This window comes from Hyperoodon ampullatus (assembly GCF_949752795.1).
Source record: "Hyperoodon ampullatus genome assembly, chromosome: 4".
Lineage (NCBI taxonomy): Eukaryota > Metazoa > Chordata > Mammalia > Artiodactyla > Ziphiidae > Hyperoodon > Hyperoodon ampullatus.
This window is the reverse complement of record NC_136917.1, coordinates 98732104-98760026: the sequence shown is the minus strand read 5'-3', so window position 1 is coordinate 98760026 and position 27923 is coordinate 98732104. Positions and strand designations below refer to the sequence as shown.

The window sequence follows — 27923 nt, the reverse complement described above, 5'->3', positions numbered from 1 at the left end:
CGGGCTTCAGTAGTTGTGGCTCACGGGCTCCAGAGCTCAGGCTCAGTAGTTGTGGTGCATGGGCTTAGTTGCTCCACGGCATGTGGGATCTTCCTGGACCAGGGCTTGAACCCGTGTCCCCTGCATTGGCAGGTGGATTCTTAACCACGGCGCCACCAGGGAAGTCCCAGATTTCTGTCTTCTTTAATTTTCTTTTTCTACTTGGAATCATGTGCTGATGAATTACTAGGTTGAGGTCGATCCTTCTCTGCAGTGTGTCTGGAGAAACATTTATGATCTGTTTTTAGACTTCAGAACTGGAGATTGATGACAAGTTTATAAAAGTTTGCAAATAAAGAAAAAAGTATTATTTAGTATCAAAGATTTGGGTAGCCTTCTGTTGAAATGATTGATGTTAAGATTTCCCTTTTTTTCATTTGGGTTGTTTTTAGTTTTAAAAGTTAAAATTAATGGTTGTGAAAAATACAGTTGCAGCATGCAGATTTAAGTGGATTAAAAATAATATGTATTGGAGTAGAATGTGATGGTAGGTATTAAATCCATTGTTCAGTGAATATTGGCTTGGAAAAGGCATAAATAACCACTCCTAGAGAGCATACCAGCACAGTGCCTTCAGCATGGAGGCTTCTCTGTAAGTTCTGGTTGAACTAGTGAGTAGACTCTAGTAGCTGTGAATCATCATATGAATAAACCAGATAAGTTAGAGACTTCATTTAGTACTATGGATTTTTATGTTTAAACTTAGAATCTCACAGTTCAGAATTTAAGACTAATTTTGAAAAACCGAGATGTTTACATGTTAAAGAAAAAAATGTCTTTAATGATATGTCAGAGAACCATGAAGGAAGTGTTTGGCTTTTCTTTTCAATGAGTTTGCTGTTGAAATTATAAATTATTTAGCAAGTTTCCCACAGTATCCATTAAATACTTTCAAAGGCACACAAACACTTTGAGGTCAGTTTTATCCTCTTTAATATGGTAGCAATAAAATAGCTAGATGTCTCTCCAGTGACAGAACCTGCTTGTCTTTCTCCTAGGGAGTTATTTTTTTTTAATTGTAAAATTAATACTTGCAGATGGAAAAAAGGGGGAAAGAAAAGAAAAAGTTATCCTCATCCCCCAGTCCCCTTCCCCAGAGTCCATTATAACTTTTTCATGTTATTGCATTTCACTCTAATGCTTTTTGAAAGGAATTAATATATTGAGAAACTTGCATTAATGAAAATGTAATTTTTGGTGAGTGCTGTTTTCTGGGAACCACAGGTAGTTTCCATGGCTGGAGCACAGAGTGGGAGGTGATGGCTGGAAGGAGCTGAGGCTGGCAAGGCCAGTGGGAGCTCTTCCTGCTGTCCTTAGAAGCTGATCTAGAATTTTATGCATGATCAGACTGGGCTTTAGAAAGATCATCTCTGGTGATGGTGGGAAGATGGAATAGAGCAGGCAAGACAGGAGTCCAGTCAGAAGGCCCTGTTATTCTGGAGCTCAGCCTTAGGAAGGCCAACATTCTGACAATAGGTAGTTGGTTGGTCTTGAGGCTTGTCCATCATCTGGACCGGTGCTTTTCAAACCTTAAAGTGCATACAAGTCACCTGGTGATCTTGTTAATGTACAGATTCTGATTCAGTGGGACCGGGGTGGGGCATGAGGTTCTGCATTTCCAACAGTCTCCAGGCAATGCTGATGCCATGGACTACAAGTAGCTGCAGCACCTGCTCTTGGAAGAACTGGGACCAGCCACAGCAGATAAGGGCCTGGAATTCAGCCCAGAGGCCCAGGAGAGGAACCCAGTTATTAGTCTCAGGGCACAGGGTCAGAATGGAGTCAGCTGCAAGGCTGACTGTTGCGGAGCTCTCTGGAACTGGAGCTGTCTGTGCCTTCTTGTAGCCCCTGCCTGAAGTTGGGGAAGGTGAATGCTTAGCGGTTGGGTGGAAACTAAGTGAGCCTGGGAATAGTGATTAGAGGGCAGAGGGGCATGATGGCAGGGAGGAGTTGCTGAGCTACAAGCCCTTGACCAGTTCAGAGCACAGGCTTCGTAGTCTGATACTGAGCTGTTAACATTTCTGCTCTGAACTCTGCTTGTATGTGACCCAGTCAAGAGGTGGTGTCAGGTATGAGCAGGGCCACAGGCCATTGACCTGGGGCTACAGGGAGACCCGGATGTGGGTTGGGGAAACGGGAAGATAAATGCTTCAGCAGGTACCTGTTAATTATTCTTTAATTATTTACAAAGTATAACCTTAGACTCAAGCAAAAATGATATTGTTTGCTGTGTTTAAAAGACATTAAAGCTATATTTGCACAGTAAAGACAATTTTGAAAAATGCAGAAAATTTAAGAGAAGAAAAATCAACCAGATTCCCATTCTCAAATGTCTAAGCGTTTATTGATGTTTTGTTTTACCCTTTTAGTCTTTCTGAATAGGTTACTTAAAAAAAAATTTTTTTTTAATCAAAGCAAACTAAAATATTAAACCTAATTTTTTTTTCTTAGAGACTTCAATAAAGAGGCCAGGCTTGTGTGTTTTGTTTGTTTGTTTGTCTTATTGTTGTTGAACATTTAAAAACTTTTGAACAGAACACAAGTCTTAAGACCCAGTTACACACTGGTTTCCTCACAGCAGCCCAGGCCTGCCCATGGGTTATGTAGGGAACTGTGGAGGACAGGAGCCAGTTGTACTCACGTCAGTTGGGCTGGGATGCACAGGCAGAACTCCATGGCAGGGCGTGCTTGGGAATATTTGCCCTGAGTAAAAACATGGGCTGAAAAACCCTATTAAACCTATCTCCTGCTTTATAAAAAAAAAAAAAAATGAACCAAATTACAAAGACTGTCTTAATTCTTTTTAAATAACATGCTTCTTTTTTTTTAACCTTTAGGAATTTGAAATTTTGTAGGTATTGTGTCACCATGGACATTTGGGTCCTGTGTTTAGGAAGGGCCTGTTTAATCCTCTGGTTAACACTTTACCCATATAATAAAGGCTGCTGTTTATTTTCCTATTCAAATTTCTGAGCAAACAGATACAGTGAAAGTGTGTATGTTTTGCATATGTTAATTTCCTCTTCGAAACTGCTAACACTGCATAATGTCTGAGTACTTAATGACTAACACTGAGGGAGGAATAATCTGAAAAGTGAGGCCAGTGGTTTCCTGGTCTTGAGGAGTAATCCTTAAATGGTGTACAATTGTAACATTCTTATAATACACTACACAGTCTTTATGCTGGCAAATTCCTGAGTCACGGGATCTCAGATGGTGAGGAATTGAAGTCTTTGTAAGAGCCTCAAGAATTTAGCTTTGAGCTCTTCCTGCCACAGATGGCCCTTAGAATTTCACATCACTTAATGAAATGCTGCCAAAGTAAATGAATCTGTGGAAATGAGCATAGTATTCTCCAGCTCCTGAAATTTTTCTGCACTGCATGAAAACACAGCTGAATGCACACGGGTAGACCATGCTCTCTAAGGGTCTAAGTAAATAGGTGCTCTGAGAAGTTAACTAAAGAAAATCACAGTCTATTATGCAAGACAAGTTCTAGAGCTCTGCTGTACATACAACATTATGCCTATTGTTAACATAATGTATTGTGTACTTAAAATGATGTTAGGAGGATAGATCGCATGTTAAATGTTATTACCACACACAAAAAAAAAAAAAGAAAGAAAAGAAAATCTTAGTCTGACTATTGCTTTATTAGGACCTAAGTGTCAAAGATGGTTTGATTAGCATTTCTAATTATGAAAACAGCCCAGTCATTAGAGTGCCCTTATGAACTAGTCTTACTTTCCTTTTCAGTTATTGGATCTTTCTGTGTCTGTTCTCAAACAGATTGGTGGACTGTAGAGATTTACCTGCTACTAATCCCATATATTTAGATTAGAGGCTTGCTTTCTTTCAGATACTCTTCTGAATGGAGATATATTGTGTAGATGTTCTTTAGTTAATATAACTTTTAAGAAACAATATCTGTGCTGTCCTTTAACATGCATGAGTGTAGACAGTCAAAACTACATACATACACTGTTTATTGCATGCCACTGACCCTGGTTGTTTTTTTTTTTTCTTTTGCGTTACGCGGGCCTCTCACTGTTGTGGCCTCTCCCATTGCGGAGCACAGGCTCTGGACGCGCAGGCTCAGTGGCCATGGCTCACGGGCCCAGCCGCTCCGTGGCATGTGGGATCTTCCCGGACTGGGGCACGAACCCGCGTCCCCTGCATCGGCAGGGGGACTCTCAACCACTGAGCCACCGGGGAAGCCCTGACCCTAGGTTTTGATAGTGGATGAAATGTCTAAAGGAAGAGCAATAGTTGTCAGCTCTCAATACACATTAGAATCACCTGGGAGGCTTTTAAAATTGATGTCCGGGCCCCAGCCCCAGAAATTCTAATCTAACTGGTCTGGGGATAAAACCTCCTTCAATGGTATTTTATAAAAGATCTCCAGGTAAATGTAATGCACAGCTAGAGGTGAGAATCACTGGCATAGAGTGAATTTTCTTGATTTGGGGTCCCTTGTCTTCTAAGGGGTTCTTCTACTCCTAACATTTTAAAAAATATTTTTAATTACCTTTTTTATTTTTTTTAACATCTTTTTTGGAGTATAATTGCTTTACAATGGTGTGTTAGTTTCTGCTTTATAACAAAATGAATCAGCTATACTCCTAACATTTTTATACAGACTGCAATGTCTGTAGGTGCACTGGAAATTTTTGGGAGTGGTGAGCCAAAAATTTATCAGATTGTGAAAAGAGTACGTGACTTTAAGTTGAAAATCATTAGTTGAGGAAGAGGAAAACTACTACACTTTGCTTCTGTCAGCATTCTTGTCAAGGGCAGGTAAGGAGAAGCTTAAAGATAGGTAAACATGCTAAGTACTGCAGGGCTCAGCTGTAATGAGGCCTGAGAGGAACTGGACTGTCAATTTGACTCTTCAGATGAGCTTTGGATCTCCTTGGTACAGCTTAACTGCAATTGCTTGATCTCATTGGTTCAATAAATGTTTATTCTGTGCCCTCTCCACTCCCCAGTATTCATGAAGGCATCTGGCAAAGTTCTGGGTACATGAAGGGAAACATCAGAAGAGCTAGATTGAGAGTAGATAGAAAAGGATCTCGAGTTACGCAGAGAGGTGAAGCAACTTGCCTAAATTAACACCAGTCATTACTGGCAGAGATAAAACTAGAAACTGGGTCTCCCAGTTGTGTCTACACCTTTTTGAGTTATATTTTTAGGAGTTAGGACTTTCTATAAGCCATGGGATGGATAGGGGTAATCTCAAAATACACTTTTGGAAACTTATCAGCATTGATAACAAGATACATTTGATGGGGAAAAGGCCACCCGGGAGCAGGGAGGCTGGGTAGGAGGCTGCTGTAGGCCAAGTGAGAGGAGTGTTTGGGGAAAAGGGGAGCTTTTGCTGACCCTGTGTTTTGTAAGACATGGAGGAAAAGGGGCTGACAGAAGTGAAGTGAGCCTAGAAAGAGATGGCTTGAAAGTGGGTTGGGGTGAAAACAAGGGAGGAAGGGACCAGCTGGGGTGATTTTTTTCTAATGTCATGGTTGTGTAGCTCATCAGAAAATTATCGAGCTCCCTTCTTCAGGTTGGTTCTGTAGACTTGGCTATGGAACATCCTACTCTGACCCTGACAATGCATGAGACCTTCTGAATACATTCTGCTCCTTTGCCTGATAGCAGTCACTACTCTCCATGATGAGTATGATTAAATCCAACCTTAGAAAGGACCACAACTACCTCTTACTCAGGGCAAGTAAATAATTTGGGTTTGGACCACTTGTGACGGGAACTCATATACTAGCCATTGCTGTTATCACTAGCTGATCACCTACTATAAAGAGATAGTAGCTGTTCAGGAAGAAGGACTCCAGGTTTTGAGAAATAATTTAGGTGAAGGCAAACTTTTTTTTTTTAATGTGAGAGCTGTTTAAATGTTTTAGTGTAATTACACAGATATATATGTGATAAATAAAAATTAAAAGAAAATACTAAAAAAAAGGAACATGGATATCTAATAAAAGATTTATTTTTATTCCTGCTCTAACAGAAAATCCAATGTATATTAATTTGTTCACAGGAGCCTTCCAGTGGGAAGAATTGGAAGAAGATATCAGGAAGAAGTTGAAAGATTCTGGGGATGTTTCAAATGTAATTGAGAAAGTTAAATGCATTTTAAAAACACCAGGAAAGGTAAATTAGTTTATTGTAAGTTAGTTTACTTTGACTTTCTCTGAATTATAACTGATATACTATGGATGAATATACTGAGTCGTGAGGAGTGTCAATAATATATAATTTTCCTTAAGTATATATTTTTTCCATTTAAATATTTTAAATATAAACACATGATTTCTCGCTATCTCTGATTTTAATTCACGTAAGGATTCAAATATGTATGAGTCATGTCTTTAAAATGTTGGTTTGTGAATTCCATTCTCTGAGACATTCCCCTGGGGCTCTGGGAATATGCAATCTATGTCAAGAATGAAGGGCTGTTGAATTTGTCCAGTTACAGTTAAGCTTGCTGTGAGGGGATGCCTTCTCACTGCTCACGATTTCACTCCAAACAGCTTTCAGGGGCAAGGCAGTTTCTGTGTGTGTCTTTTTCAAGAGTTCTGAGAAATCTGTTTGACTAGGTAGACAGTTAAGGATTTGTTTCTCACCTAGTATAGATTTTAAATTATACATTAGGTTGAAAGATTATAAAAATGTAGATTTTGTATATGGTCATAAACTTGTACACATGAAAGCTCTAGTAACTGAGATTGTGCAGAGTCTATAAGGGCCTTAAAAGTAGGTTTGTTAAATTTTAAGATGACTACATTATACAGTTCAGCCAGTGTATTCTTATTTCAGATTCTGTGATAAACAAATTGGCTACAGTAGATAAAAAAGGTAAGTTGTGTGCAATGCTTAGCAGAATATAGGTTTATATTAACTGTAAAAAAAAAGATTATTTCTTTAATTTTTATACAGATGACTGTCAATTCTACAACCTAAGTTTATTAACAATTTAAGTTAATATTTTAAAACTGCATCGACTTTAATAAAGACTCCCAACTATTCTTTAATTGAGAAAATGATCTCTCTCTCTCTCTCTCTTTTTTTTTTTTAAACAAAGTAACGTAGAATTAAGGGGCAAGACCTTTCTTTTCTTGTTTTAATAACACATTGAAGTAGGTACACAGAAGCTGTCCAGTTGTACAGGTATATGGCAGGGTGGTAGCTCTCTTACAATCTAATTCAAATAAATAATGCTTTTGTAGAAACGTGCACATAAACTTGCATTCTGCTTTTCATAAGTTCCCTAGATTAACTTGTTCATGGACCAGTGAAAATGTACATCTGTATTCTCTGCAAACTTCTGCCCTCCCATTTTTTTTCAAATTCAAGACGTAGGTGAGAGTTCCATGGTGGCCCAGTGGTTAGGATTTGGGCTTTCACTGCCATGGCCTGGGTTCAATCCCTGGTCGGGGAACTGAGATCCAACAAGCCACATGGTGCAGCCAAAAAAAAAAAAAAAATTCAAGGCATAGGTGACAAGGAAATCTGTTATACAGATTCATAATCTGTATATCCATACCTGAAATGCATCTACATATATTCATGATGTACAAATTCATAAGCTTGATATAAATGGTTAGGATGGAAGTGTTGCCTTTTGTTCTAAACCTGAGCCTTTCCTCGGGTTGGATTCTGAACACAGTCATTCCCTTGAGTACCAAGAATAAAACAAATTCTTCTGGGGGAAGGGAAAGCTGGGGACTATATTATTCCATGAAATTGAACTAAATTCCCTCCTTTGCATGGGAGGACAGAAGAGTTCTTCTGTGGTTTCTTCCTGTGCTTTCTCGGGGTAAGGGTCTCTCTCCTTCATTGAGTATTGGGAATCAGGAAGTAAACATTTAACTTGTGAGTCTGCCACAAATAACCTGTGGCTCTGAGTAAGTCTTCTCAGGACTTTTTATAAAATGAGGGATAAACTGGCTGATTTCTAAAGCCCCTACTAGCTCTCAGGTTCTGGTGATGCTTTTTCACTGTTCCTCTCCTGTATGTGTGACAGTCACCCAAACCCTCTCCACGAGTTCCTTCAATGTGTATTAAAGTATATTGTGTGTAGGACCTGAGACTGTAAGAGCAGGACTTGTATGATCCTGTTTTGGTTGTCTGTTTTGCTCATGGATGTCATTCTGGAGTGTGTGTTCTTCTTTGGGAGGAAGGATAACATTTTTTCCTTCTCTCCAAACATTTTTTTTTTTTTAACACACTCTCCTTATGACTTTTGAGTGGTTTGTTCTCCTTTTTTTATTATTATTATTTTTTAATTAATTAATTAATTAATTAATGGCTGTGTTGGGTCTTCGTTTCTGTGCGAGGGCTTTCTCTAGTTGTGGCAAGCGGGGGCCACTCTTCATCGCGGTGCGCGGGCCTCTCACTATCGCGGCCTCTCTTGTTGCGGAGCACAGGCTCCAGACGCGCAGGCTCAGCAATTGTGGCTCACGGGCCTAGTTGCTCCGCGGCATGTGGGATCTTCCCAGACCAGGGCTTGAACCCGTGTCCCCTGCATTGGCAGGCAGATTCTCAACCACTGCGCCACCAGGGAAGCCCTCTCCAAACATTTAAACTTTCCACCATAGTAGATTAACCCAGAGTGGGGAGTAGGTGCCGTTTATTCTTATTGCTAAAGTTGTATGCTTGATTATTTCTTAGGGATAAAGCTTTCTGAGTTCCCTACCTAGCCAAGCAGAGGGTCAGAGTCTGACCCAGGCTGAGATTCTGAGCGTCAGCCAGGGAAATGGGTGATGGGTAAGGGAAGAGCAGCTGGCCCTCAGTTTCTGGGGTTGGCAGAAAGGATTGTCTGAAGGATCACAGAAAAGATAAACAAAGCACCAAATCCTGAGCGGGGAGCAGAGGAAGGCTGGAAACCCCCAGGTAGACATGGTGTTCCTGGAGCCTGCCAGTTAGCAGTTGTGAGAGGACAGACAGGTGTGGCCATGGGACAGGTTCTGTAGAGCTCCAGGTTATAGATGCAGGCAACCTTTGATAATCAAGATTGCAGCAATGATGACTGTGGGCAGGAAAGATATTTAGGATTATAAGTTTGCAGATTAAGACGGAGATGAATTAATCCATCACTCTCAGGTGTTTTAATGTTGGATCTAGTGAGCAGTAGGACATGGTGTGATAGGTGAAACATATGTTTTCTTAATTACAAATTAAGTTTTGTGTATATATTTTCTTAATTAGTGAATAAACAAGCAGGTTGTATATGCAAACATATTTTACTAGGTGTTCATATGAGATTGCACTACTGTTGTCTGTTTCCCAGCTAACAAAAGCCCGTGGGGGTTCAGGACCCCACAGCTTCTCAGCTGTAGAGTCGAGTTTTCACTTAGCCAATTCCTTCACCGCTGTGAGTGCTGCATAGGGCAGTGTTGCTCATTGACAGGTAGCAGATGTAGTTCTTGAGGGTAAGTTTCCGTGAAAGCTGTGATCAGAGATGCCATAGAGTAGGTAATCATTACTTCTTTAGACATTTAGCACAGTTTTCCAAATTCTCTAGGCAAATTACTAAAGCATATTGTATAACATTTCCCCTTGTATTTCTATTTTTCCTTACAGTTTAATTGCCTGAGGAACTGCAAAACCTATCAAGCCAGAAAACCTCTGTGGTTTTATAACACTTCCCTCAAGTTTTTCCTTAATAAACCAATGCTTGCTGATGTTGTCTTCGAAATACAAGGTATAGTTCAATTTTTACAAAGTTCATTATTCATTTTTATTTCTTGTTTTCTTACCTAACTTTCTATTTCAGCTTCAAATATTTTGGGTGAAGGAATGACTGTTCTCTATTGTAGGATGTAGATTAACATGGCTTGAATTTCTACAAAAATTTTCTAGGGAAATGAGATATTTTATTAAAATAAGAAAAGAAATGTATATATTTTTCCCTTATTTTTATTTCCTTACCCAATGTTTCATTAACTTTTAGGCACCAGCAAGGGATGGGGTGATCTGTAATATCACCCCCTTGTATATTTTTGTTTGTGTGTTTCTTTAAGATCCTAGTTTTTGAATCATTTGAAACCAGCCCCCTTAACATTATATTACCTCTAGTTTGTTTTTTCAGCTCTCTTAATTGAGCAAAAGGAACTACTCTGGTTGAAGGTCGTGCCTGGCTTACATCAGGCATCCATAGATATTGCTACATTTTCTCCTTATGGCACTCAGAATTATCACCAGAGCAACGGAGAGCTGCTTTTTATCTCTGTAGGAAAGTAATGCTACCTAATTTTAATAAACATGAGCTATTTTAATGCCCATTATTGATTATTCGCTTGGATACTTTGGTCACTTTAGTAGATTGAAAGCATAGTATTAAAAATGAATTGTGAAATACCTTCAATTATGCAAGAAGGCTAGAAGGAGTTGTTTCAGATGACTTAAGTAGCACTTCAGGTGGGCTATTACCAAAAGGAAGATATAATTTAATTTTATGGTAGAAATGTATGGCAGTGAACAGGAATTTACTTTTTAAAAATTTTCCCCAGAAAGATCGTTTTACTTGTAACTCTGGTCACTTGCCAAAACAAACAGTGAATTGAAACTTTCCAAGGTGCCTTTGGCTAAGCTACTGTTAGTAGCTGCAATGTGAGCGTGGGCCACTGAGAATGGGACAGTGAGTGACCTTGAAATTATATAAAAAATGATTTGGAAAAAAGAAAGCTAACAAGGGACTAAATTTGCTTATAATTTGCATAGGAAGCACTGACACCAAACATTGTCAATGTAACCTACTGAAAAGATTTTCATGGGGAACATTTAATGCATGAAAATATATGTTGTATTAAGAGAAAAGAAACAGCAGTGATGTGGAGAACCCTTTCTCATAGTCTTTTGCTTTTCTTCCATGATTCCACCTACCGACCCTTTGCAGGCACCTGCTCACACCCCACCTTTGCAGACGCTGGATCTGCAAGGGTTCCTTGTAATGCCTGTGCTGAACGGCAGCTGCTCTAGTGCCCTTTGTAGCCTCCTCAGCTCAACAACCAAGGCCTCCAAGGGAATCAGGAGCAGAGTGAAGCAGGAATGAGTGGAAGCAGGGTCCAGCAACAGCTTCTCTGCCAGCAGCTGGAAGAGAGGCAAACCACACTCTGAGGAGTGTGGGGAGGGCAGCTTCCAGTGTGTAGAAGCAGCAGTGTTGTCTGCTCTGGAGGAGGGTCTGGAGCCCTAGCTCTAGCCTTGGCTTTGCATGCCAACCAGTGTGTGTCCTTGGGCAAGTCCTTAATATGTCTGGCCTTGAGTCTTCTCATTTGTTAAGTGGAGAAAGTGAACCATGTAGATTCTAAAAGGTCCTTTTTAGTGTTAAGCTTGATGAGATTATAGTAACAGACCAGGTCAGGGTCTCGCTTGGATGCATATTTACTATATAATAGGTTTTGTTGTGTTACTTTACATTTCTGATCCTCTGTTTCCTCACCTATAAAATGGGGATACTGGTTTCTACCTGGGAGAGTGGTGAGTGGTCATGGAGATGGAAATGGTGCATATAAAGGTGTGTTTAGAGGCCTGATGGGCAGACTCCACTACTCTTCCCCTACAGTGGCATCCAACACTGGTAGATCACTGCTTTTTTTGTGTGCTGAACCGAGGGCTGCAGCAAATCCTTTTTAAAAAATGTTCCAGGCATCACTGACAACTGGCTGGAGTTGACATGGGATATAAAACCTATTTACTATCCCTGAAATAGTCATCAAATATATACATATACAAATATATACATATATATATATATACACACACACACACAAATATATGTGTGTGTGTATGTATATATATAAAACTACCACCCACAATTTGTTGTTTGAGTTTGTATCTTTTTCCATTAAATACTTTTAAAAAAAGCAGCTCTAAAACTAGTCATGGTAAACTTCTGGATCTGATGTAGAAAGATATGTTTCCTTTTGACATTTGAATCTGTGCCTTGTGAAAAATACTTTTACAGAGTTATATTCTGTCTTGTTTACTTAGCACATATTCTAAATCTCTCTTGAGCTAGGCAGGTTTCCTGTTTTCAGAATAAAACAAAAAATGATTCTAAAAATTTCATTTTTGAAACTTGGCCAGTAGTGTGAAGAAGGTATGACAAATGTAGTGTTTTATTTTAGTATATAATAAAAACAAAGATCTTTGATAATCTGTACAAAGTTACTAGAAACTTGGGCTTTTAAATTTTGTTTCACTCTTAAAACTCTTTTCCTTAAAAAACATTCTTAAAAAACAATAACAACAATTAAATACTCCAAAGGAAAGTTACTTTAGGCCTTGACATTTTGAAAGGACATGTTTATCTCTTAGCTTGAAAATTGATGTCTTTTTCCCCCCAGTAATTCTTCAGCTCTATCCTATTGCTGTTGCATAAATAATCATTGCATTATTTTCATTCAGCATGTTTTATACAGTGCTTATACATTTATACAGTTTATATACAATGTTTAAAAATGTGACTATACTGAGGTATTGTATTACAGTTTCACAATAGAACAATTTATAACACCAAAACAGTAGTTTGAAAAGGTGAGAAACAGAAATGGATGTTTTCTTGGAGTTATAATGGTTTTTCAAATTAAATTCGAAGCTTGAAATAGCCTTTGAAAATGCTTTAAGGTACTGAGTGTTTTGTTGCTGGTTTTGTAACTCTGTTGTAACTACATCATCAACGGAAAATTTCTGTTAAAATTTCAAGGTTACCCATCAAGCTTCGTTCCCATCTACTACTATCTACTAGGTATTTTCTTGCCAATCTTAAATCCCTCTGCTTAATCCAAATGATAGGTTATCTAGTTTGTTTAAGCCATACTTCTAATTTTCTTTTTCTTTTTTTCATGGTTCCCTATTTAAGATTTTAAGACTAAAGTTGCAAGTCAAATAACATCGCGATCTGTTTGAATTCCTTTTTAATTGCCGTGTACAAATATATCCAGCATGCTTTAGTTATGGAAACTGGTTATCCCCCAGAGATGGACACTGTAACCTTGAGGGCAGGTGACCTAAAGGCAAAGAGGCAGAGAGGAAGGGGAAGGGGCTGAGAGGGGAGGCTGCCTGCTCGTAGGTGTGAGGACCTGGGAAGAGAGCTCCTGTGGCTTCTCCCTGCGCCCTCCTGGGGGAGGTGCGTCTGTGTGGGTGACAGTGCCAAGCAGTGAGCTCAGAACTGGCACTGTCAGGCGCTGCATATGGATCCTGAGGGATTATTGTCTTTGGAGAAAGTCACTGGGTTTATGTGGAACTTTTTTCTTCTTTTTCTGAGCCAGATGTTTTGCGTGGATTTCAAGAGGATGAAGAACAGTAATTGTAAATATTTTGGAGAAGAATATATGTCCCTGAGAAGTATGAGATTTAGGGGCTGCCAGGTGAAGAGTCTTGGGCAGAGCAGAGTGGTCTGACTCATAGTGTTACTTTCTGGAAAGGCACAGTTTTGTCACTTAAACTGGCTGTGGTGTCTTCCACCAAACTAAAAGTTTGGGTGCTCCAAAGCAGAGTAGCTCCATGTTTCTCACCTTTGTACCAAACATGGTGATTGGCACATGGTGGATGCTTGGTGATGATCTGTTGATCTGATCTAGATTGAACTGAGGGCTCACTATGGGCTCGTGGTTTCCTAAGGTGGGGGGAGTGGTAAGAACTGCTTCTCCACCTGTGAGCCCTGGGCCCCATGCGTCCCATCTGGCACTGCCTTGGTGCGGTGGCACAGTAGCTGGAGAGCTTAGCAAGCTTTCACTGGAGAGTCAGTTTAGTGTAATGAGCTTCAGTGAGGGGTGTACACTGAGGGGCCTTTAAAATTGAAAGCCGCTCTGGTGCTCCCACAAGCAGGCAGGCATTGTTCATTTAGGAAAGAGTTTCCCTGTGGAGGTAGTTTGACAGGGAGGAAGCAGGGGACTAGGTCATCCCCATCCACATCACCCATGAAGTCTGAAATGCTCCCCTTGGCCCCAGAAGAGATTCCCTTGCCATTCCTGCTGTGATCTATGGACTACTTAGGCTAAGGATGGTTTACTGTTTCTGATACAGGGAAGCCCAGCCAGGACTGTACTGTGAGTAATGGTTGTGTTTTCTTGTGAGACACATGGGCAGGGGAGGGTGGTGGTGTCTCAAGCCAATTGCAAAGAACAGATGTTTCATGATAAAAAGACATGAAGCAAAATATTGCATTTCAGTTTTTCTATCTTTAGGAAATAAAAACTAAGTAACGAATAATTGCCTGACTTGCAAATTGTTGGTTTCAAAGTCAACTTTTGAACTCTTAATTTTTCAATTTATTTTAAAGCTACAAAGTCTCCAAAGTTTAATACAGGTTATCACACCCCCATCTGGTTTCTGAATATCAGCTTAGCTGTGCCTAATGCAATACCATTCTAATTAGAAGGAAAATTGCTAGGACAATAACTCTGCAAGTTTATCTCCCTTAGCTTTGTTTCCCTGTCGAACCTTACAGGTACGACGGTGCCAGCCCACAGGGCCGTCCTGGTGGCCCGGTGTGAAGTGATGGCAGCCATGTTTAATGGGAATTACATGGAAGCAAAGAGTGTTCTGATTCCAGTTTATGGTGTTTCCAAAGAGACTTTCTTGTCATTCTTAGAATACCTATACACAGACTCCTGTTGCCCAGGTGAGCCATTATAAATGTTAGATAGAATCTCATAACTCTTTCCCGATAACCCATTTTGAGAAATTGCTTTCTATGAAATCTCTTTTTGTTTAAGGTGTATGAGAGTTGACGTCATGGAATGTGATAATAAGCAGGTGGAGGTGATTTGGGGACAACAATGAACTTTCAGTCAGTTCACGTGGAAGAGCAGTGACTAGGTACCTCTTCTGGGCGCTCAGACCCTGGGATAAGCTTACACGTCCCAGCCAGTACCAACAGCATGCTGATCGCTGTAGGCACCCTGGAAACGGAGGTGTCTTGTGGTACCCAGTGGCTACTTCACTTCTACACACTGGAGCAGAGAGCTCCTTAGAACACTGTCCCTGGGCTTCCCTGGTGGCACAGTGGTTGAGAGTCCGCCTGCTGATGCAGGGGACATGGGTTCGTGCCCCGGTCCGGGAAGATCCCACATGCCGCGGAGCGGCTGGGCCCATGAGCCATGGCCGCTGAGCCTGCGCGGCCGGAGCCTGTGCTCCGCAACAGGAGAGGCCACAACAGTGAGAGGCCCACGTACTGCAAAAAAAAGAAAAAAAAAAAAGAACACTGTCCCTTTCATGAGGAGAAAAGGGCTGGGCAGCTGCTGTTATGGCTCTGACTTCTGTTTGAGGCACTTTAAGGAATTTCAGTATTCTGAGGCTCCTTTGCTCATCTCTCTGGCCCAGAGGATGGCCTTTTTCTGACTTTTATTTAAAAACCTAAAAAGTCTGACTCTTCCTGACTTCTCCTAGAGTCAGACTCTCCTAAAGCTGACTTATCCAAAAACTTTTCCTAAATGGTTTAGAATGCCCAGTGGACTGTAGGATTTATTTTCCTACTCACCATTAACTAGGAACTGTCTATGGCAGCTTCAGGTTGGAACAGATCTTGCAGGTTTCCTGTAGCTGAAGGCACTTTGGAGAAATTGCAGAATCCTTTCAACAGGCCTGGAGCCTTGGGATGCAGGCGTGGAAGCCCATTTTAATTAGTCTTTGTCCTTTGGCCACCAGATGGCTCCCACCACAAACACAACTAGAATAAGCCCGTGGTGGCTTAGTCCAGGAGCCTGAGACCTTGGTTACAGAACCTGGCCAAGAAAATACACATTTCAGACCATACCCCTCTTCAGGTTTACTACATTAATTTTAGATTTGGAAGACTTCCAATGTTCGTTATTGAAATCTCCTAAGATTTAAACTAGTCATGAGCCCTCTAGTGAAAAGTTTTAGAAGTTCCAGAGCAGAACATTCTTTTAATTGAATTAATTATGGTCTTGCAGCTTTCTATAGAGTATTTTGGAGCCAGTTACAAAATCAGTGTTAAAGACTGGCTTATCATTTCTGTTTAATAAAAATGAAATCATTGGACTTTCCTGGTGGCGTGGTGGTTAAGAATCTGCCTGCCAATGCAGGGGACACAGGTTCAAGCCCTGGTCCGGGAAGATCCCACATACCGCAGAGCAGCTAAGCCCGTGCGCCACAACTACTGAGCCTGCGCTCTAGAGCCCGCGAGCCGCAGCTACTGAGCCCACACACCCTAGAGCCCATGCGCCACAACTACTGAAGTCTGCGTGCTCTAGGGCCCACGTGCCACAACTACTGAGCCCACATGCTGCAACTGCTGAAGCCCACACGCCTAGAGCCTGTGCTCGGCAACAAGAGAAGCTGCTGCAATGAGAAGACCGCGCACCACAGCCAAGGGTAGCCCCCGCTCACCGCAGCTAGAGAAAGCCCACGCACAGCGATGAAGACCCAATGCAGCCATAAAAAAAAAAAAAAAGACATCATTGATTCTCATCAGAACGTGTGTTATTGTGTATTTTATTATTTCAGTATGGGCAAATTTATATATTAAATTTAAAAATTTGACCAGTTTTGAAATAATAAGGAAATTTGGTTTCTTTTTTTTTGCGGTACGCGGGCCTCTCACCGTTGTGGAGCACAGGCTCCGGACGCGCAGGCCCAGCGGCCATGGCTCACGGGCCCAGCCGCTCCGCGGCATGTGGGATCCTCCCAGACCGGAGCACGAACCCGTGTCCCCTGCATCAGCAGGCGGACTCCCAACCACTGCGCCACCAGGGAAGCCCGAAATTTGGTTTCTTAATCATCCTCTCACTAGAGTAATTGAAGCTTTGGATTTTAAGTTTTATCTTACTAATTAGAAAAAATGCTCAGAAAAGCAATAATAACTATAAGACAAAACACTTTAAAAATTGGTAAAAGGTGAGAGTGTGTGTGTGGGGGGGGAATGAGTCAAAATGAATAATCAAAAAATTAAGCTGGATACTGGAAAATCTGCATTGGGAAAACTGCAGAAAGAAAAATAATCTATTATGATAAATAGTTATCATACACACTCTTCTTGGTTCCTAGCTACAAAGAATGTAAGGAGTTTAAAGAGGGACAAGAAAGAATTACAGAGAAGTGTTAAAAAAAAAACAAACAAAAAAACCTTGGTGACTGCCAGGGGTTGAGGGAAAGGGGAAGTGGGGAGTTAGTGCTTAATGAGTGCGGAGTTTCAGTTGGGGAAGAAGAAAAAAGTTTTGCAGAAGGTAGTGGTGATGGTTACACAACAACGTGAATGTACTTAAATGCCACTAAACTTTACACTTAAAACTGCTTAATGCTAGGGACTTCCCTCGTGGTCCACTGGTAAAGAATCCACCTTCCAATGCAGGGGACGAAGCTTGGATCCCTGATCGGGGAACTAAGATCCCACATGCCACTGGGCAGCTAAACCCCAGGCTCAACTAGAGAGCCTGCGTGCCGCAAACTACAGGGCCCACGTGCCCTGGAGCCTGTGCGCCACAACTAGAGAGAGAGAACCCACACGCTACCACTAGAGAGAAGCCTGCGCGCCACAACAAAAGATCCCGCATGCTGCAACAAAGACCCGATGCAGCCAAAAAATAAATTAAAAAAACAAAAACAAAAAAAGACAAAAAACGATTCATGGTAAATTTTATGTTACGTTTATTTTACCACAATAAAAACAAAACAAACAAACCTGGGGACTAAAGCCAGAAGAAGAAAAATTGCAAGGATTTAGTATAGCTAGCAGACAGAATTACCCAGTAGCCCTGGAGTTGATTATTAAGGGCAATTGTAGAATCTCTTTCTCTGGAGAATTAAAAACAGCAGCAACAGATTCACTTCTGTGTGTGAAGGCTTGAATGAATTCCTTTTAAAATGGAGTAATAGTTTAGATTGCTGACTTACCCCTTCAAGGCTTTTTAGGCATTCTATTCTACATTGAATGATATAGTCAGCATTTTTTGTTTTTTGTTTTTTTGTTGTTGTTTTGTTTTTAGGTCATAAAAGAAATGGTTTTATGGTCCATTTTCTCTTATTTCCCTTCTTGCATCAGCTGGCATTTTCCAGGCTATGTGTCTCCTGATCTGTGCAGAGATGTACCAAGTGTCCAGGCTGCAGCACATCTGTGAGCTGTTCATCATTACACAGCTGCAAAGCATGCCAAGCCGGGAACTGGCATCTATGAACCTCGATATAGTCGACCTGCTCAAAAAAGCCAAGGTAATTGGCCCTATGTATCTGGTTGTTTGATTTTTAAAAAAATATTACAAAAATTATATTACTTCACTCATTTTTTCTGTTCATTAAGAGATATATTAGTGTTTGTCTTACTTTGGAAATTTGGCTAAATGAAGTAAATGTGCCCTCACAACAATTTCTGCAGCTAGATAATTTTGAAGCATAGTGTTTTTGAGCAGATCCCTTTCTAAGGAGGTAGGATTTACCAATACAGAATTTTTTCAACTGAGTGGTGGCCCTTATTAGCGTCAGTTGAGTGTGGTGCTGTATTATTTTGTATAGGCATTATAGAAAACAGAATTTACATTGAATTTCCCTCAAATGATCACATCTTAGGGTTCCTGAATGGAAAATGACAGGATTGGTCCGTACATACTGATAGAGATGGTTACACAGAACTCATTTATTTGTTCGTTCGTTCATTCATTCGTTCATTCATTCACTTCACGAGCATGTTTTAAAGTTCTGGTTGTTTGTAGGAGGTATTGGTGTACTTCATCAATTCTTTCAAACACCTTTTGTTGAAATGTCTCATTGTACGAGGAGTTATCCTACCATTCCATTGCCTGCCCTAAGACAGTTGTAGGGTTGCAGCAGTCATGGCACAGTGATGGGTACTGAACTTGCATTAAGCTGAACCTTCTAAGTCTTTTTCATAGGAATATATTTGATCCATTGTTACAGACGATCAGGACTTTGTAAAATATTATCTGGCGTACAACATACTGACTGTCCCTATGAACTTTGACATCCAGAATTAGGAAAGTATGACCAATTTGTCTTCACCCAAGTTGCTAAAATAGAGCCACATAATGGGGCAAAGGACTGACTCTGTGACAGCTAAAAGCTTGCCTCCACACTGAGATGAATTTATTAATCAATATGTCTATTGCTCAGAATGTAAGGGAATTCATTTAAAGCACCTAGGTCTTCTCTTATTATCTCCATAACTATTTTGGAGTTCATTTCTCTCATAATCAAATCTTCAGATCATATGTATTGAATATTAGGGAAAAAATTTTTTTTAAATGAGTAACCTTAATCTCTCTTTGTAATATAATTACATTGAGCTTGGGATTAATAGCTATTCTCTAGATTTAAAAATTCTTTTTATTTTTTCTCGCATTTTTACAACCTTCTTTTTTTTTTTTTTTTTTGGCCGCGTTGGGTCTTTGTTGCAGTATGCAGGCTTCTCTTGTGGAGCATGGGCTCTAGGCGTGTGGGCTTCAGTAGTTGCAGCACGTGGGCTTCAGTAGTTGTGGCTCGTGGGCTCTAGAGCACAGGCTCAGTAGTTGTCATGCACGGGCTTGCTCCATGGCATGTGGAATCTTCCTGGACCAGGGATTGAACCCGTGTCCCCTGCATTGGCAGGTGGATTCTTAACCATGGCACCACCAGGGAAGTCCCTCCTGCATTTTTGATGTATCATTTTCATACATTCTAACAAATCTGTCATACTTTTAAAAAATGGGCACAGGCTTTTCTTTCCTTATCTTGTAGTATCCTTTTACACATAGTTCACGTATAAGAGAACTTCCTACTTGGTTGCACTGATTTCTTTAAGTACCCCCCCAAAACACACACACACGCACACACGCACACACAGTTCCTCATTAGCATCATTTATGATTGTTTTGTCAGAAATTCTTCTGACCTGTATTCCCTGAATGTGTGGTTTTTGACTATGTGATTATCCTTCTTTTTCCCTTTGAATTTTAAAAGTCTAAGATACCAACTTTTCTTGAATTTTACTATTTGTTTCTGAAGACTTTTCTGTTTGCTAAGATTAAGCCTACCTTTACTGGTTTTCCTTTAGTCTATTCCTGGTGGTCCCTAATTTGCCAATTACGAATCACGGAAACAGGATAATTTTCTTCCTGTTTGAAGTTCTTAGGTTGAGGTTCAACTTCGCCAGCCAGTTCATCTGTTGGTCAAACTTTAGTTAACCTTTTCCTCATTGCTCCTCTGACTTCTAGGAGGTGAAATTGTCTTTTGGCAGAATTAGATTTCCAGTAGCTCTCTGAATAATTGAAATTTCCAATCCCTCTGTCATCTCTGCCAGTTTTGTATTGTGTATCAGGAAAGCATCATTCATACTTTTGATACAAATAAGCAGTTTTGATACAGATGAGCTGGAACTCTCCTTTAACCTCTCTCAGTTCTTTACCATGATTCTACCTTCAGGTTCATATGTTTCCATCACGTTGAAATCTTAACACACAACAGAGGCTTTTTTCCCTTAATCGGATCAGTTCCTTTGGATTGAGGTAGAGATTTCCTTATTCCTCCTCCCCTTTAAACCTTATCTTGGCAAACTTTGGTGATTCCTATGAAGTCCTGTTTACTCTCATATTAAAGTTTTAAACTCAAATTCTTGCTTATAATCTGTGCATTTAATATTTGGCTTCTTCAGGCCACCAGTTTTGTTTCTGACCTTTTCCTTGTGAGTTTTGGGGTACTTTTTCCACCATTATTATTCTTCACAGGGCTGTTAAATGCTGTAGCATTTGGTTTATGGTATTTTTTAAATTTCTTTTTAAAGTTCTGTTGTTTATTTCAGTTTAAACTGTCTTCTCAAGTCAGCACATATTCTTCCAAAAATGTCGTTTTTCCAGTGGGATGCATTCCGTCTCTTGCCAAGAGCCCACAATTATGAAATCTTAAATCTTATTCAAAAATAAAATTCTGCATTTGAACCATGTTTTTATAGCCAGCTATTCATTTCTGTGGTCTCCCTCTCTTTCGAAGTCACAGCCCTTAGGCAGTGTTCTGAACGTCTGTTGGTAGGTCTCCTCTGGGTTAACCATCTAGTAGTGCTGGTGGCTTCTGTTAAAATAGCTCCACACTCTTGCTCTATTCCCTTGAGATCACTCATATTCATCTGCTAAAACATTAAGTGAAGGAAGATTGTTAATATGTGATGTGGTATTAGATGAACCATGACGTCTCTTACAATTCAAAAATTGAGTTTGTATAATTAAAATCAGAGGGACCTGTGAATTTATATGTAAAATATTCATACATTATAACTTTTAAAAAGAGTGATACTTGAGTTTCATTCTTAAGATTTGAGATTACAAATCTGTCTTCAATTTAGCATTACTTATTGCTTATATACTATTTTTGAGTGTCCTTACAAGAGCTATATTTAGCCTAAAGGTGGAAACAACCTAAATGTCCACCAACAGATGAATGAATAAACAAACTGTGGTATATACATACAATGGAATATTACTCAACCTTAAAAAGGAATGGAATTTTAATGCGTGCTGCAGCATGAATGAACCTTATGCTAAGTAAAATAAACCAGTCAGAAAAAGGACAAACATTGAATAATTTTGTATAACTTGTATAACTTATACGAGGTACCTGGAATAGCCAAATTCATAGAAAATAGAATAGTGGTTACCAGAGCCTGGGAGTAGGAGGAAAGGGGAGTTATTGTTTAACTGTACACGTAAGATGGTTAAAATGGTAAGTTTTATGTTGTGTATATTTTACCACAGTAATAATAAAAGAACTATACTCATGTTCCTAAGTTGCCTGGCAGCATACTACTGTAATCTGAATTGCGTGGTTAGATGGATTAGTGAGTGTCACTGGGTTGGCACCAAGGTAATGATGTCATGGCCAAGTTTCTGAGTTTCCCTTCCATTAGCTATTGGAATTCAGGATGGATGATAAATGTGCTGGAAATCCTGCTCAGTGTAACAGTACATCCCAGTTAAAAGCAATTATTCAGACATAACCTTCTCATAGAAATAATTACATGTGGAAACCCATACCCTTAGATTGATGACATTTCCTCCTCAAAATATTCTTCGGTTTTCTCTGCAGGTGAATTTGTTGAGATATGGCCAGATGTATACCTTTGCTAACCATAATCTTCTCTCTGCTACACAGATATAAGTGCAGTTAGTGAAGGCCATGACCTTAGATGAAAAGCTTAAATGAAAGTCCTCAGGAACCTCTAGTAGTCTTTGTTACCCACAGATGCAACCATGCATCTGCTTAAAGACATTCAGCCACCATAGCAGCCGTAGCTTGTTCTTCATTTGATTTGGTTTCTTCATTGATGTGATTTTATTATTATTTGTTAATAATGCTCCCTTTTCCTTTCTGCTGTCAGAGTAGACTGAAGGCTGAATCATATACAGACACATTAAACGTGGAATTGGGCCCTCCATGAGTTCTCCTGGACCATTCTCTCGATCTCATCATCTTGTTGATGGTCATTATGTACAATATTGTTTCACTTTCCATTTTTCTTGCAGTTTCACCACTCTGATTGCCTCTCAACCTGGCTGCTTCATTTCATTGCCACTAACTACCTCATCTTCAGTCAGAAGCCTGAATTTCAGGATCTTTCAGGTAGATTGCTAATTAATGTTTTTGGAACGAAAAACCTTTACGTTCTTTGTTCTTAGATTTGGGACATAATTTGTAGGAATAGTAGTTTTTAAAAATAAAAAGTCAGTGCAAGACATTCCTTTTAAGTATGCAGTGTGGTAATTGAGGACACTTATAGTAACCGGTGTTTCATAAGAAGCTTGACCTGTGTTACACGAGAAGTTTCCTAATGATTGTTTCATAGCTCCCATCCATTTTTAAGTGCATTTTTTTCTGAAGCGGAGAGAGAAGGGGGCCTCACATGACATTTGGTTGTGATAAATGAGATTTGGTTTTAACCACCTAAGTCAGAAGCAAAATTTAAATAGTACAGCTTTTTAAATTTTCTTCTTAAAAAGAAAAAATTATCCCTAGTATATAGTTCTGTTGTACTGGTATCTCCTGTCTCTACAGGAGTCCACTATATCATTCGACAATAACAATTTTTTATTGATCAAAGAGTGGTGCAAAATTTACTGAGCAGAGAGTATACTTAATGTGATTTTTTAAGGTAAATTATAAAGATTAAAACCAATCAAAGGGTGAGCTTCTGAGTGCTGCATAAGATGAAAGAAAATGAAAATAGAATAGTCATCAAAGTAGACAGTTTAGATACAATGGTTTGCTTATGTTATTGCCTAGAATAGACCCAAGGAATAATCAAGATAAAGGGAGAAGGAATTTAAAGATCTCCTAGTCAAGTAGTTTCAAACTCTAAGTGGAGAAACCTCCTTGGTGATGATGCCCGCAGTTCTTGTGAGGTGGGGGCAGAGAGCGAGGTGGGTGGCGCAGAAGAGGGAGAGGGGAGGAGAGGCTAGCGCTCGCTGTTCTTGGACTCCTCCCTCCCACCTTCATCCAGAGTGGTTCCACTTTGATCTGCTGAGATCTTAGAATTCTATGTAAAATTTTGCTTGTAAAAGAGAATCTGCTGCTAGAAGAGGTGAGCATCTCTGGTTTCATTCAGCTGTTCATTGCATATTTAAGGAAACCAAGAAACAGACAGTTTTGGGCAGATGTATTCAGCCAGTCAACAAACATTGTATGCCTATTGGGAGGCTGTTTACATAGAGTTTAACTATTAGTGCAGAAGAGTAACATAATAAATCATAGCAGGACAATAGATATTTACTAACCATTTACTTTGTGCAAGAAACAAAGTTCATTCATAAACATAAGGCATACTTCCCCTTGCTGTTAGTTAGAAGGGGCATTCTTACACAGTTATTCTTTAAGGAGGCAATTAAAAATGAAATAAATGAACATTTTGATTTTAGGACCCCCTTTATTATGCCACCTGAGGTCACCTTCATTTGTAAAAGATGAGTCAGATGATTTTCTACTTACTATTTTGTGTAGATATGTGATACACATAGAGTACTATTACAACCTTGGGGGAAGGATGCTCTCTAAATCCTTTGAGTTATTAATCTTTATTTTATTCTGATACTTATACAATTGCCTATAAAGTATGTTATGACCATCTGGCACAGTGAGAAGCAGGACTCCAGGGTGTAAGTTGAGAAGGCAGGGTAAGAAAATGAGGCTGTGTCAGTGATTGTCTTATGTTCCTTTGATGGGAATTAAAACAGTATCCTGAGTGCTCTGATTTAGCGGTGCTTGTTCATGTCCAGGACCTGCTGTGATGTGTCCTTTTGGGCAGAGAAAAAGAAAGCCCCTGTGGGTAAGGGAGAATTTCATAGTCTATATCAGCAGTCATAAACTGGCAGTCTATGGGTTGAATGTAACTTGCTAAGGGATTTTATTTGGACCACATGGTATTATAATTTTTTTAGTGTCAGTATTAAAAATTGTAGCATGTCACATTTGAAAATCCAAATTTCTGGCTTCTTTTGACAAAGTTGGAAGATCTGGCTTCTCTGGGCGCATCTTCCCACATGGCAACAACCTGGAACTGAGCGGTGGCTACTCATTTAAAGGCGCGTGTCCTCTCCATGGTGCCATAGTCTCCTCTCCTCCCTGTTGCCTGACTCTTGGCCTACCTCACATGGTCACTTGAAATTGAAAAGGGTTCTTGTTACAGTCTCTTTACAGCTTCCTTAAAGAATTGCTCATTTCCAACTTCAAAAATCATCAAATTATTATTGGAATTCTATGAAATGTTTTCCCTTAACTGGGGAACACCTTCTTTAGAGGTGTTTAGAAATTTAAAAGTGAGACTGGAAAAGATCTCAGGTTAATGCTGGCACCGATACATCGGAACTCAGTGAAATAGTTCATTAAATACTAGGCATATTTTATATACTGGACTTCTATATGAAAACAAACAGCAATGCACAGGAATATGTTACCCTTGGCATTTATGGATTCGTTATTATCACAGTTTAATTTATCTCAATATTATGTTATATATTATATATTATGGAGTTTTTTGTCTCGTTTTGATTTTTGCTGGCTACCAGAGCTCATCTCTGACAAGTTTTCTCTGTTTTTTTGCTTTTGTTTTTTTAATCTTAACTGAGGGAGCAGCCTTATGTCACCTTTGCTCCCTAATGAAACCTACAACTAATTTCCCTGGGCAGCTAGGTTGTTTCTTCTGATCCAGGCCCTGCAGCCTGGATCAAGACCTTGTTAATACAAATTATAATAGACGGGGTCAAACAGTAGATGGAGAAGTGGAAACTGACTTAGCAGAAGCAAACCTAAGTGCTCACAGAAGGGAATACTGATGAGAAACAAACTGATTCACCCAGCAGAATACTGTAAAGCCTTAGAAATTTGAGGTACCTGGTATTTCAGAAAGCAGGATGAGGCTTGGGGCTGAAAGCCATAGGATTCGTTGAATGCTTTTGCTCCACTCCATCCCACCCAGGCAGGCAAGTGCTTCTCCATCATCATCACAGGAGTTTGGAGGTTTATTCCTGGATAAGTTAAACCAAAAAAGTTATAGAATCATGAACTCAGAGTATAGCTGAGATTGGGGCAAGGAGCTGGACTGAAAACGTAGAGATCATGTGAAAGTGTCACATTATATAGTAACCCTCCAGCCTTCTTCCCATATCCAGGTTCTGGAATTCTGGCAGCCGGGTATTTGACTCCCACCTTGACTACCACTTTGACACTCATACTCTGGGCATGAAATTGAAGCATCCTTCCCTGACCTCACATAAAAAACTGTAGGTGCAGTCATTTGAGAATTCTCTCAGTTAACCCAGTGGATGTCTGTTCAGTTGTGCTACAGTGTATTCCACCAGTCAGCAAGTCCTGCCCATGCCCAAAAGATTTCCAAACAGCTTTCTAGCATCTCACTCTTAAATATAAAGAGGCCAACTGAGGGTCAACAGATATTTGAGGCAGTGTCCAATGTGCAAGATGAATACCAAAAACAAAACAAAATGAATAAAAACAGAAGAGAAGGAACTTATAAGAACAAAGAGTAGAAGAAAACCTTAAAAAAAACCCTATAATTAATATCCTCAAAGAATAAGAGATATACATTCATAAAACAGGGATAGAATGTTATAAAAAAGAAACAATATTCATAGAGACAGAGTTTATAGAATGGTGGTTGATGGGACTTGGGGGAAGCGGAAACGGAGTTGTTTGACGGGTATCGAGTTTTAGTTTTGCAGGATGAAAAGAGTTCTGGAGATTGGTTGACAACAATGTGAATGTACTTAACACTACTGAACTATACACTTAAAAATAGTTAAGATTAAAAAAAAAGTTAAGGCGGAAAAACAAAAAAAAATAGTTAAGATGGTGAATTTTATATTATGTGTATTTTACCATAATTTTAAAAAAACATAAAATAACAAGAAGTTGCTCTTGAAAATTAGGATAGCAAAAATGGAACCATAACAAAAAAACCAAACAACTAAATAAATAAAAGAGTAGAAAGATAAAGGTAAGGAAATCTGGAAAGTAGGACAAAAAGGATGAAGAGACAGAGAATCAGGTTTTTTAAAAAAGTTGGAGGCTCAGTGCAGGAGGTGAAGTATCTCAGTAATAGAAGTTAATACAGGAAGAAAAAAGAAAAACAGTGCTGAGGAGGAAATTATCAAAGAAATAATAAAGAAGTTATCCCAGTACTGAGGAACTGGGTCAACAGATTAAAAGGCTCTGCTAAGTGCTCAGCTTAATGAATAACAAGGTCTATCACTGGGACGTGTAGGAACACCGACTATAAATAGAAAAATCTAAATGTTTACAGAATAAAAAAACCCCACAGATCACTTATCAGCGACCATGAATCTGAATGGTAGTAGAGTTCTTAACAGCCTTGGAAACTAGAAAGCAGTGGAGTACTGTCTTCAACATACTGAGGGAAAATTTTCAACCCAGAATTCCATACCAAACCAAATGATCTATTGGGTGTAAGGACAGATGAAAGACGTTTCATCACAAGCAAGGTCTCAAAAATACTTCTTATGCATACTCCGCTTCAGGAAGCTAATAAAAGTTGTGCTTCACCAAACTAGAGAAAACAGAGTGAAGAATCTGGAGTCCAGGAGTGGAGGGATCCAATGCAAAAGCATGAAGCAGGCATAGAAGGCAAGAGGGTACAGGGCTCTGAAGAGAGGGATCTCCAGGGCAGCACCACCACCACCCCCATAGGAATGCCTAGATCCTCTGATAACTGTGGCCCCGTGGAAAACAGAATTGAGAGGACTTCAAGAGTTTGGAAGGTTGAGTTAGCTACAAAGAAAACTAATTAAAGGAAAAAAACTAAAACAGTATATAATTGTGAATCACAGAATAACATAAATACTGATGACTGACTGAGGGGAGGGGAGGAAGTATACAGCAGAGCTTGGATCTCACCTATTACATAGGAAACCAATAGTTAATATCGAAACTTGATCCCAAATAAAATATATTCAATTAATATTCTTTTTCTGAAACTTTTAGTGGAAGAACGCAGTTTTGTTGAAAAGCACAGATGGCCATCAAATATGTACTTGAAGCAGCTTGCGGAATACAGGAAGTATATTCACTCCCGGAAGTGTCGTTGCTTAGTAATGTAACCCTGGAGTTTTTATATACACACACTTTTTCCTGTTATTATGAAGAATGGGGTACTTCTGGGTTCTAGGAAAATTCTTGTGACTGCGACCAGTATGGGAGTTAAAAAAAAAAATCACCATATAGCTTAATGTGCTTATTAGTTCTTATTGAAAAACACTACTATTATGATCTTAAAAGGGAACAAAATATACCATAGGCTAAAATTAAGAGTTCACCCGAGTATATAAGGCTGTGTACAGCTATTTTTCCCTTTAAGATGCCCTATTGGTTTAGTGATATTAATACCCCTTCCATTTAAGAAA

The 27923-nt window shown here is 39.6% G+C and overlaps 1 protein-coding gene across 1 annotated transcript in view; it reads left to right on the top strand.

The window, feature by feature from the left end:
* RHOBTB3 (Rho related BTB domain containing 3) overlaps window positions 1-27620 on the top strand; it is a gene marked incomplete at both ends in the record, with an annotated part of 53052 nt that extends 25432 nt beyond the window's left edge. The window contains 6 exons of the mRNA XM_079701595.1: window positions 6092-6204; window positions 9637-9757; window positions 14507-14680; window positions 18062-18228; window positions 22521-22617; window positions 27505-27620. Of these exons, the coding sequence (XP_079557721.1) occupies window positions 6092-6204; window positions 9637-9757; window positions 14507-14680; window positions 18062-18228; window positions 22521-22617; window positions 27505-27620 (788 nt within the window). The remainder of the gene's footprint in view (window positions 1-6091; window positions 6205-9636; window positions 9758-14506; window positions 14681-18061; window positions 18229-22520; window positions 22618-27504) is intronic.
* Between the last annotated feature and the right edge of the window lie 303 nt (window positions 27621-27923).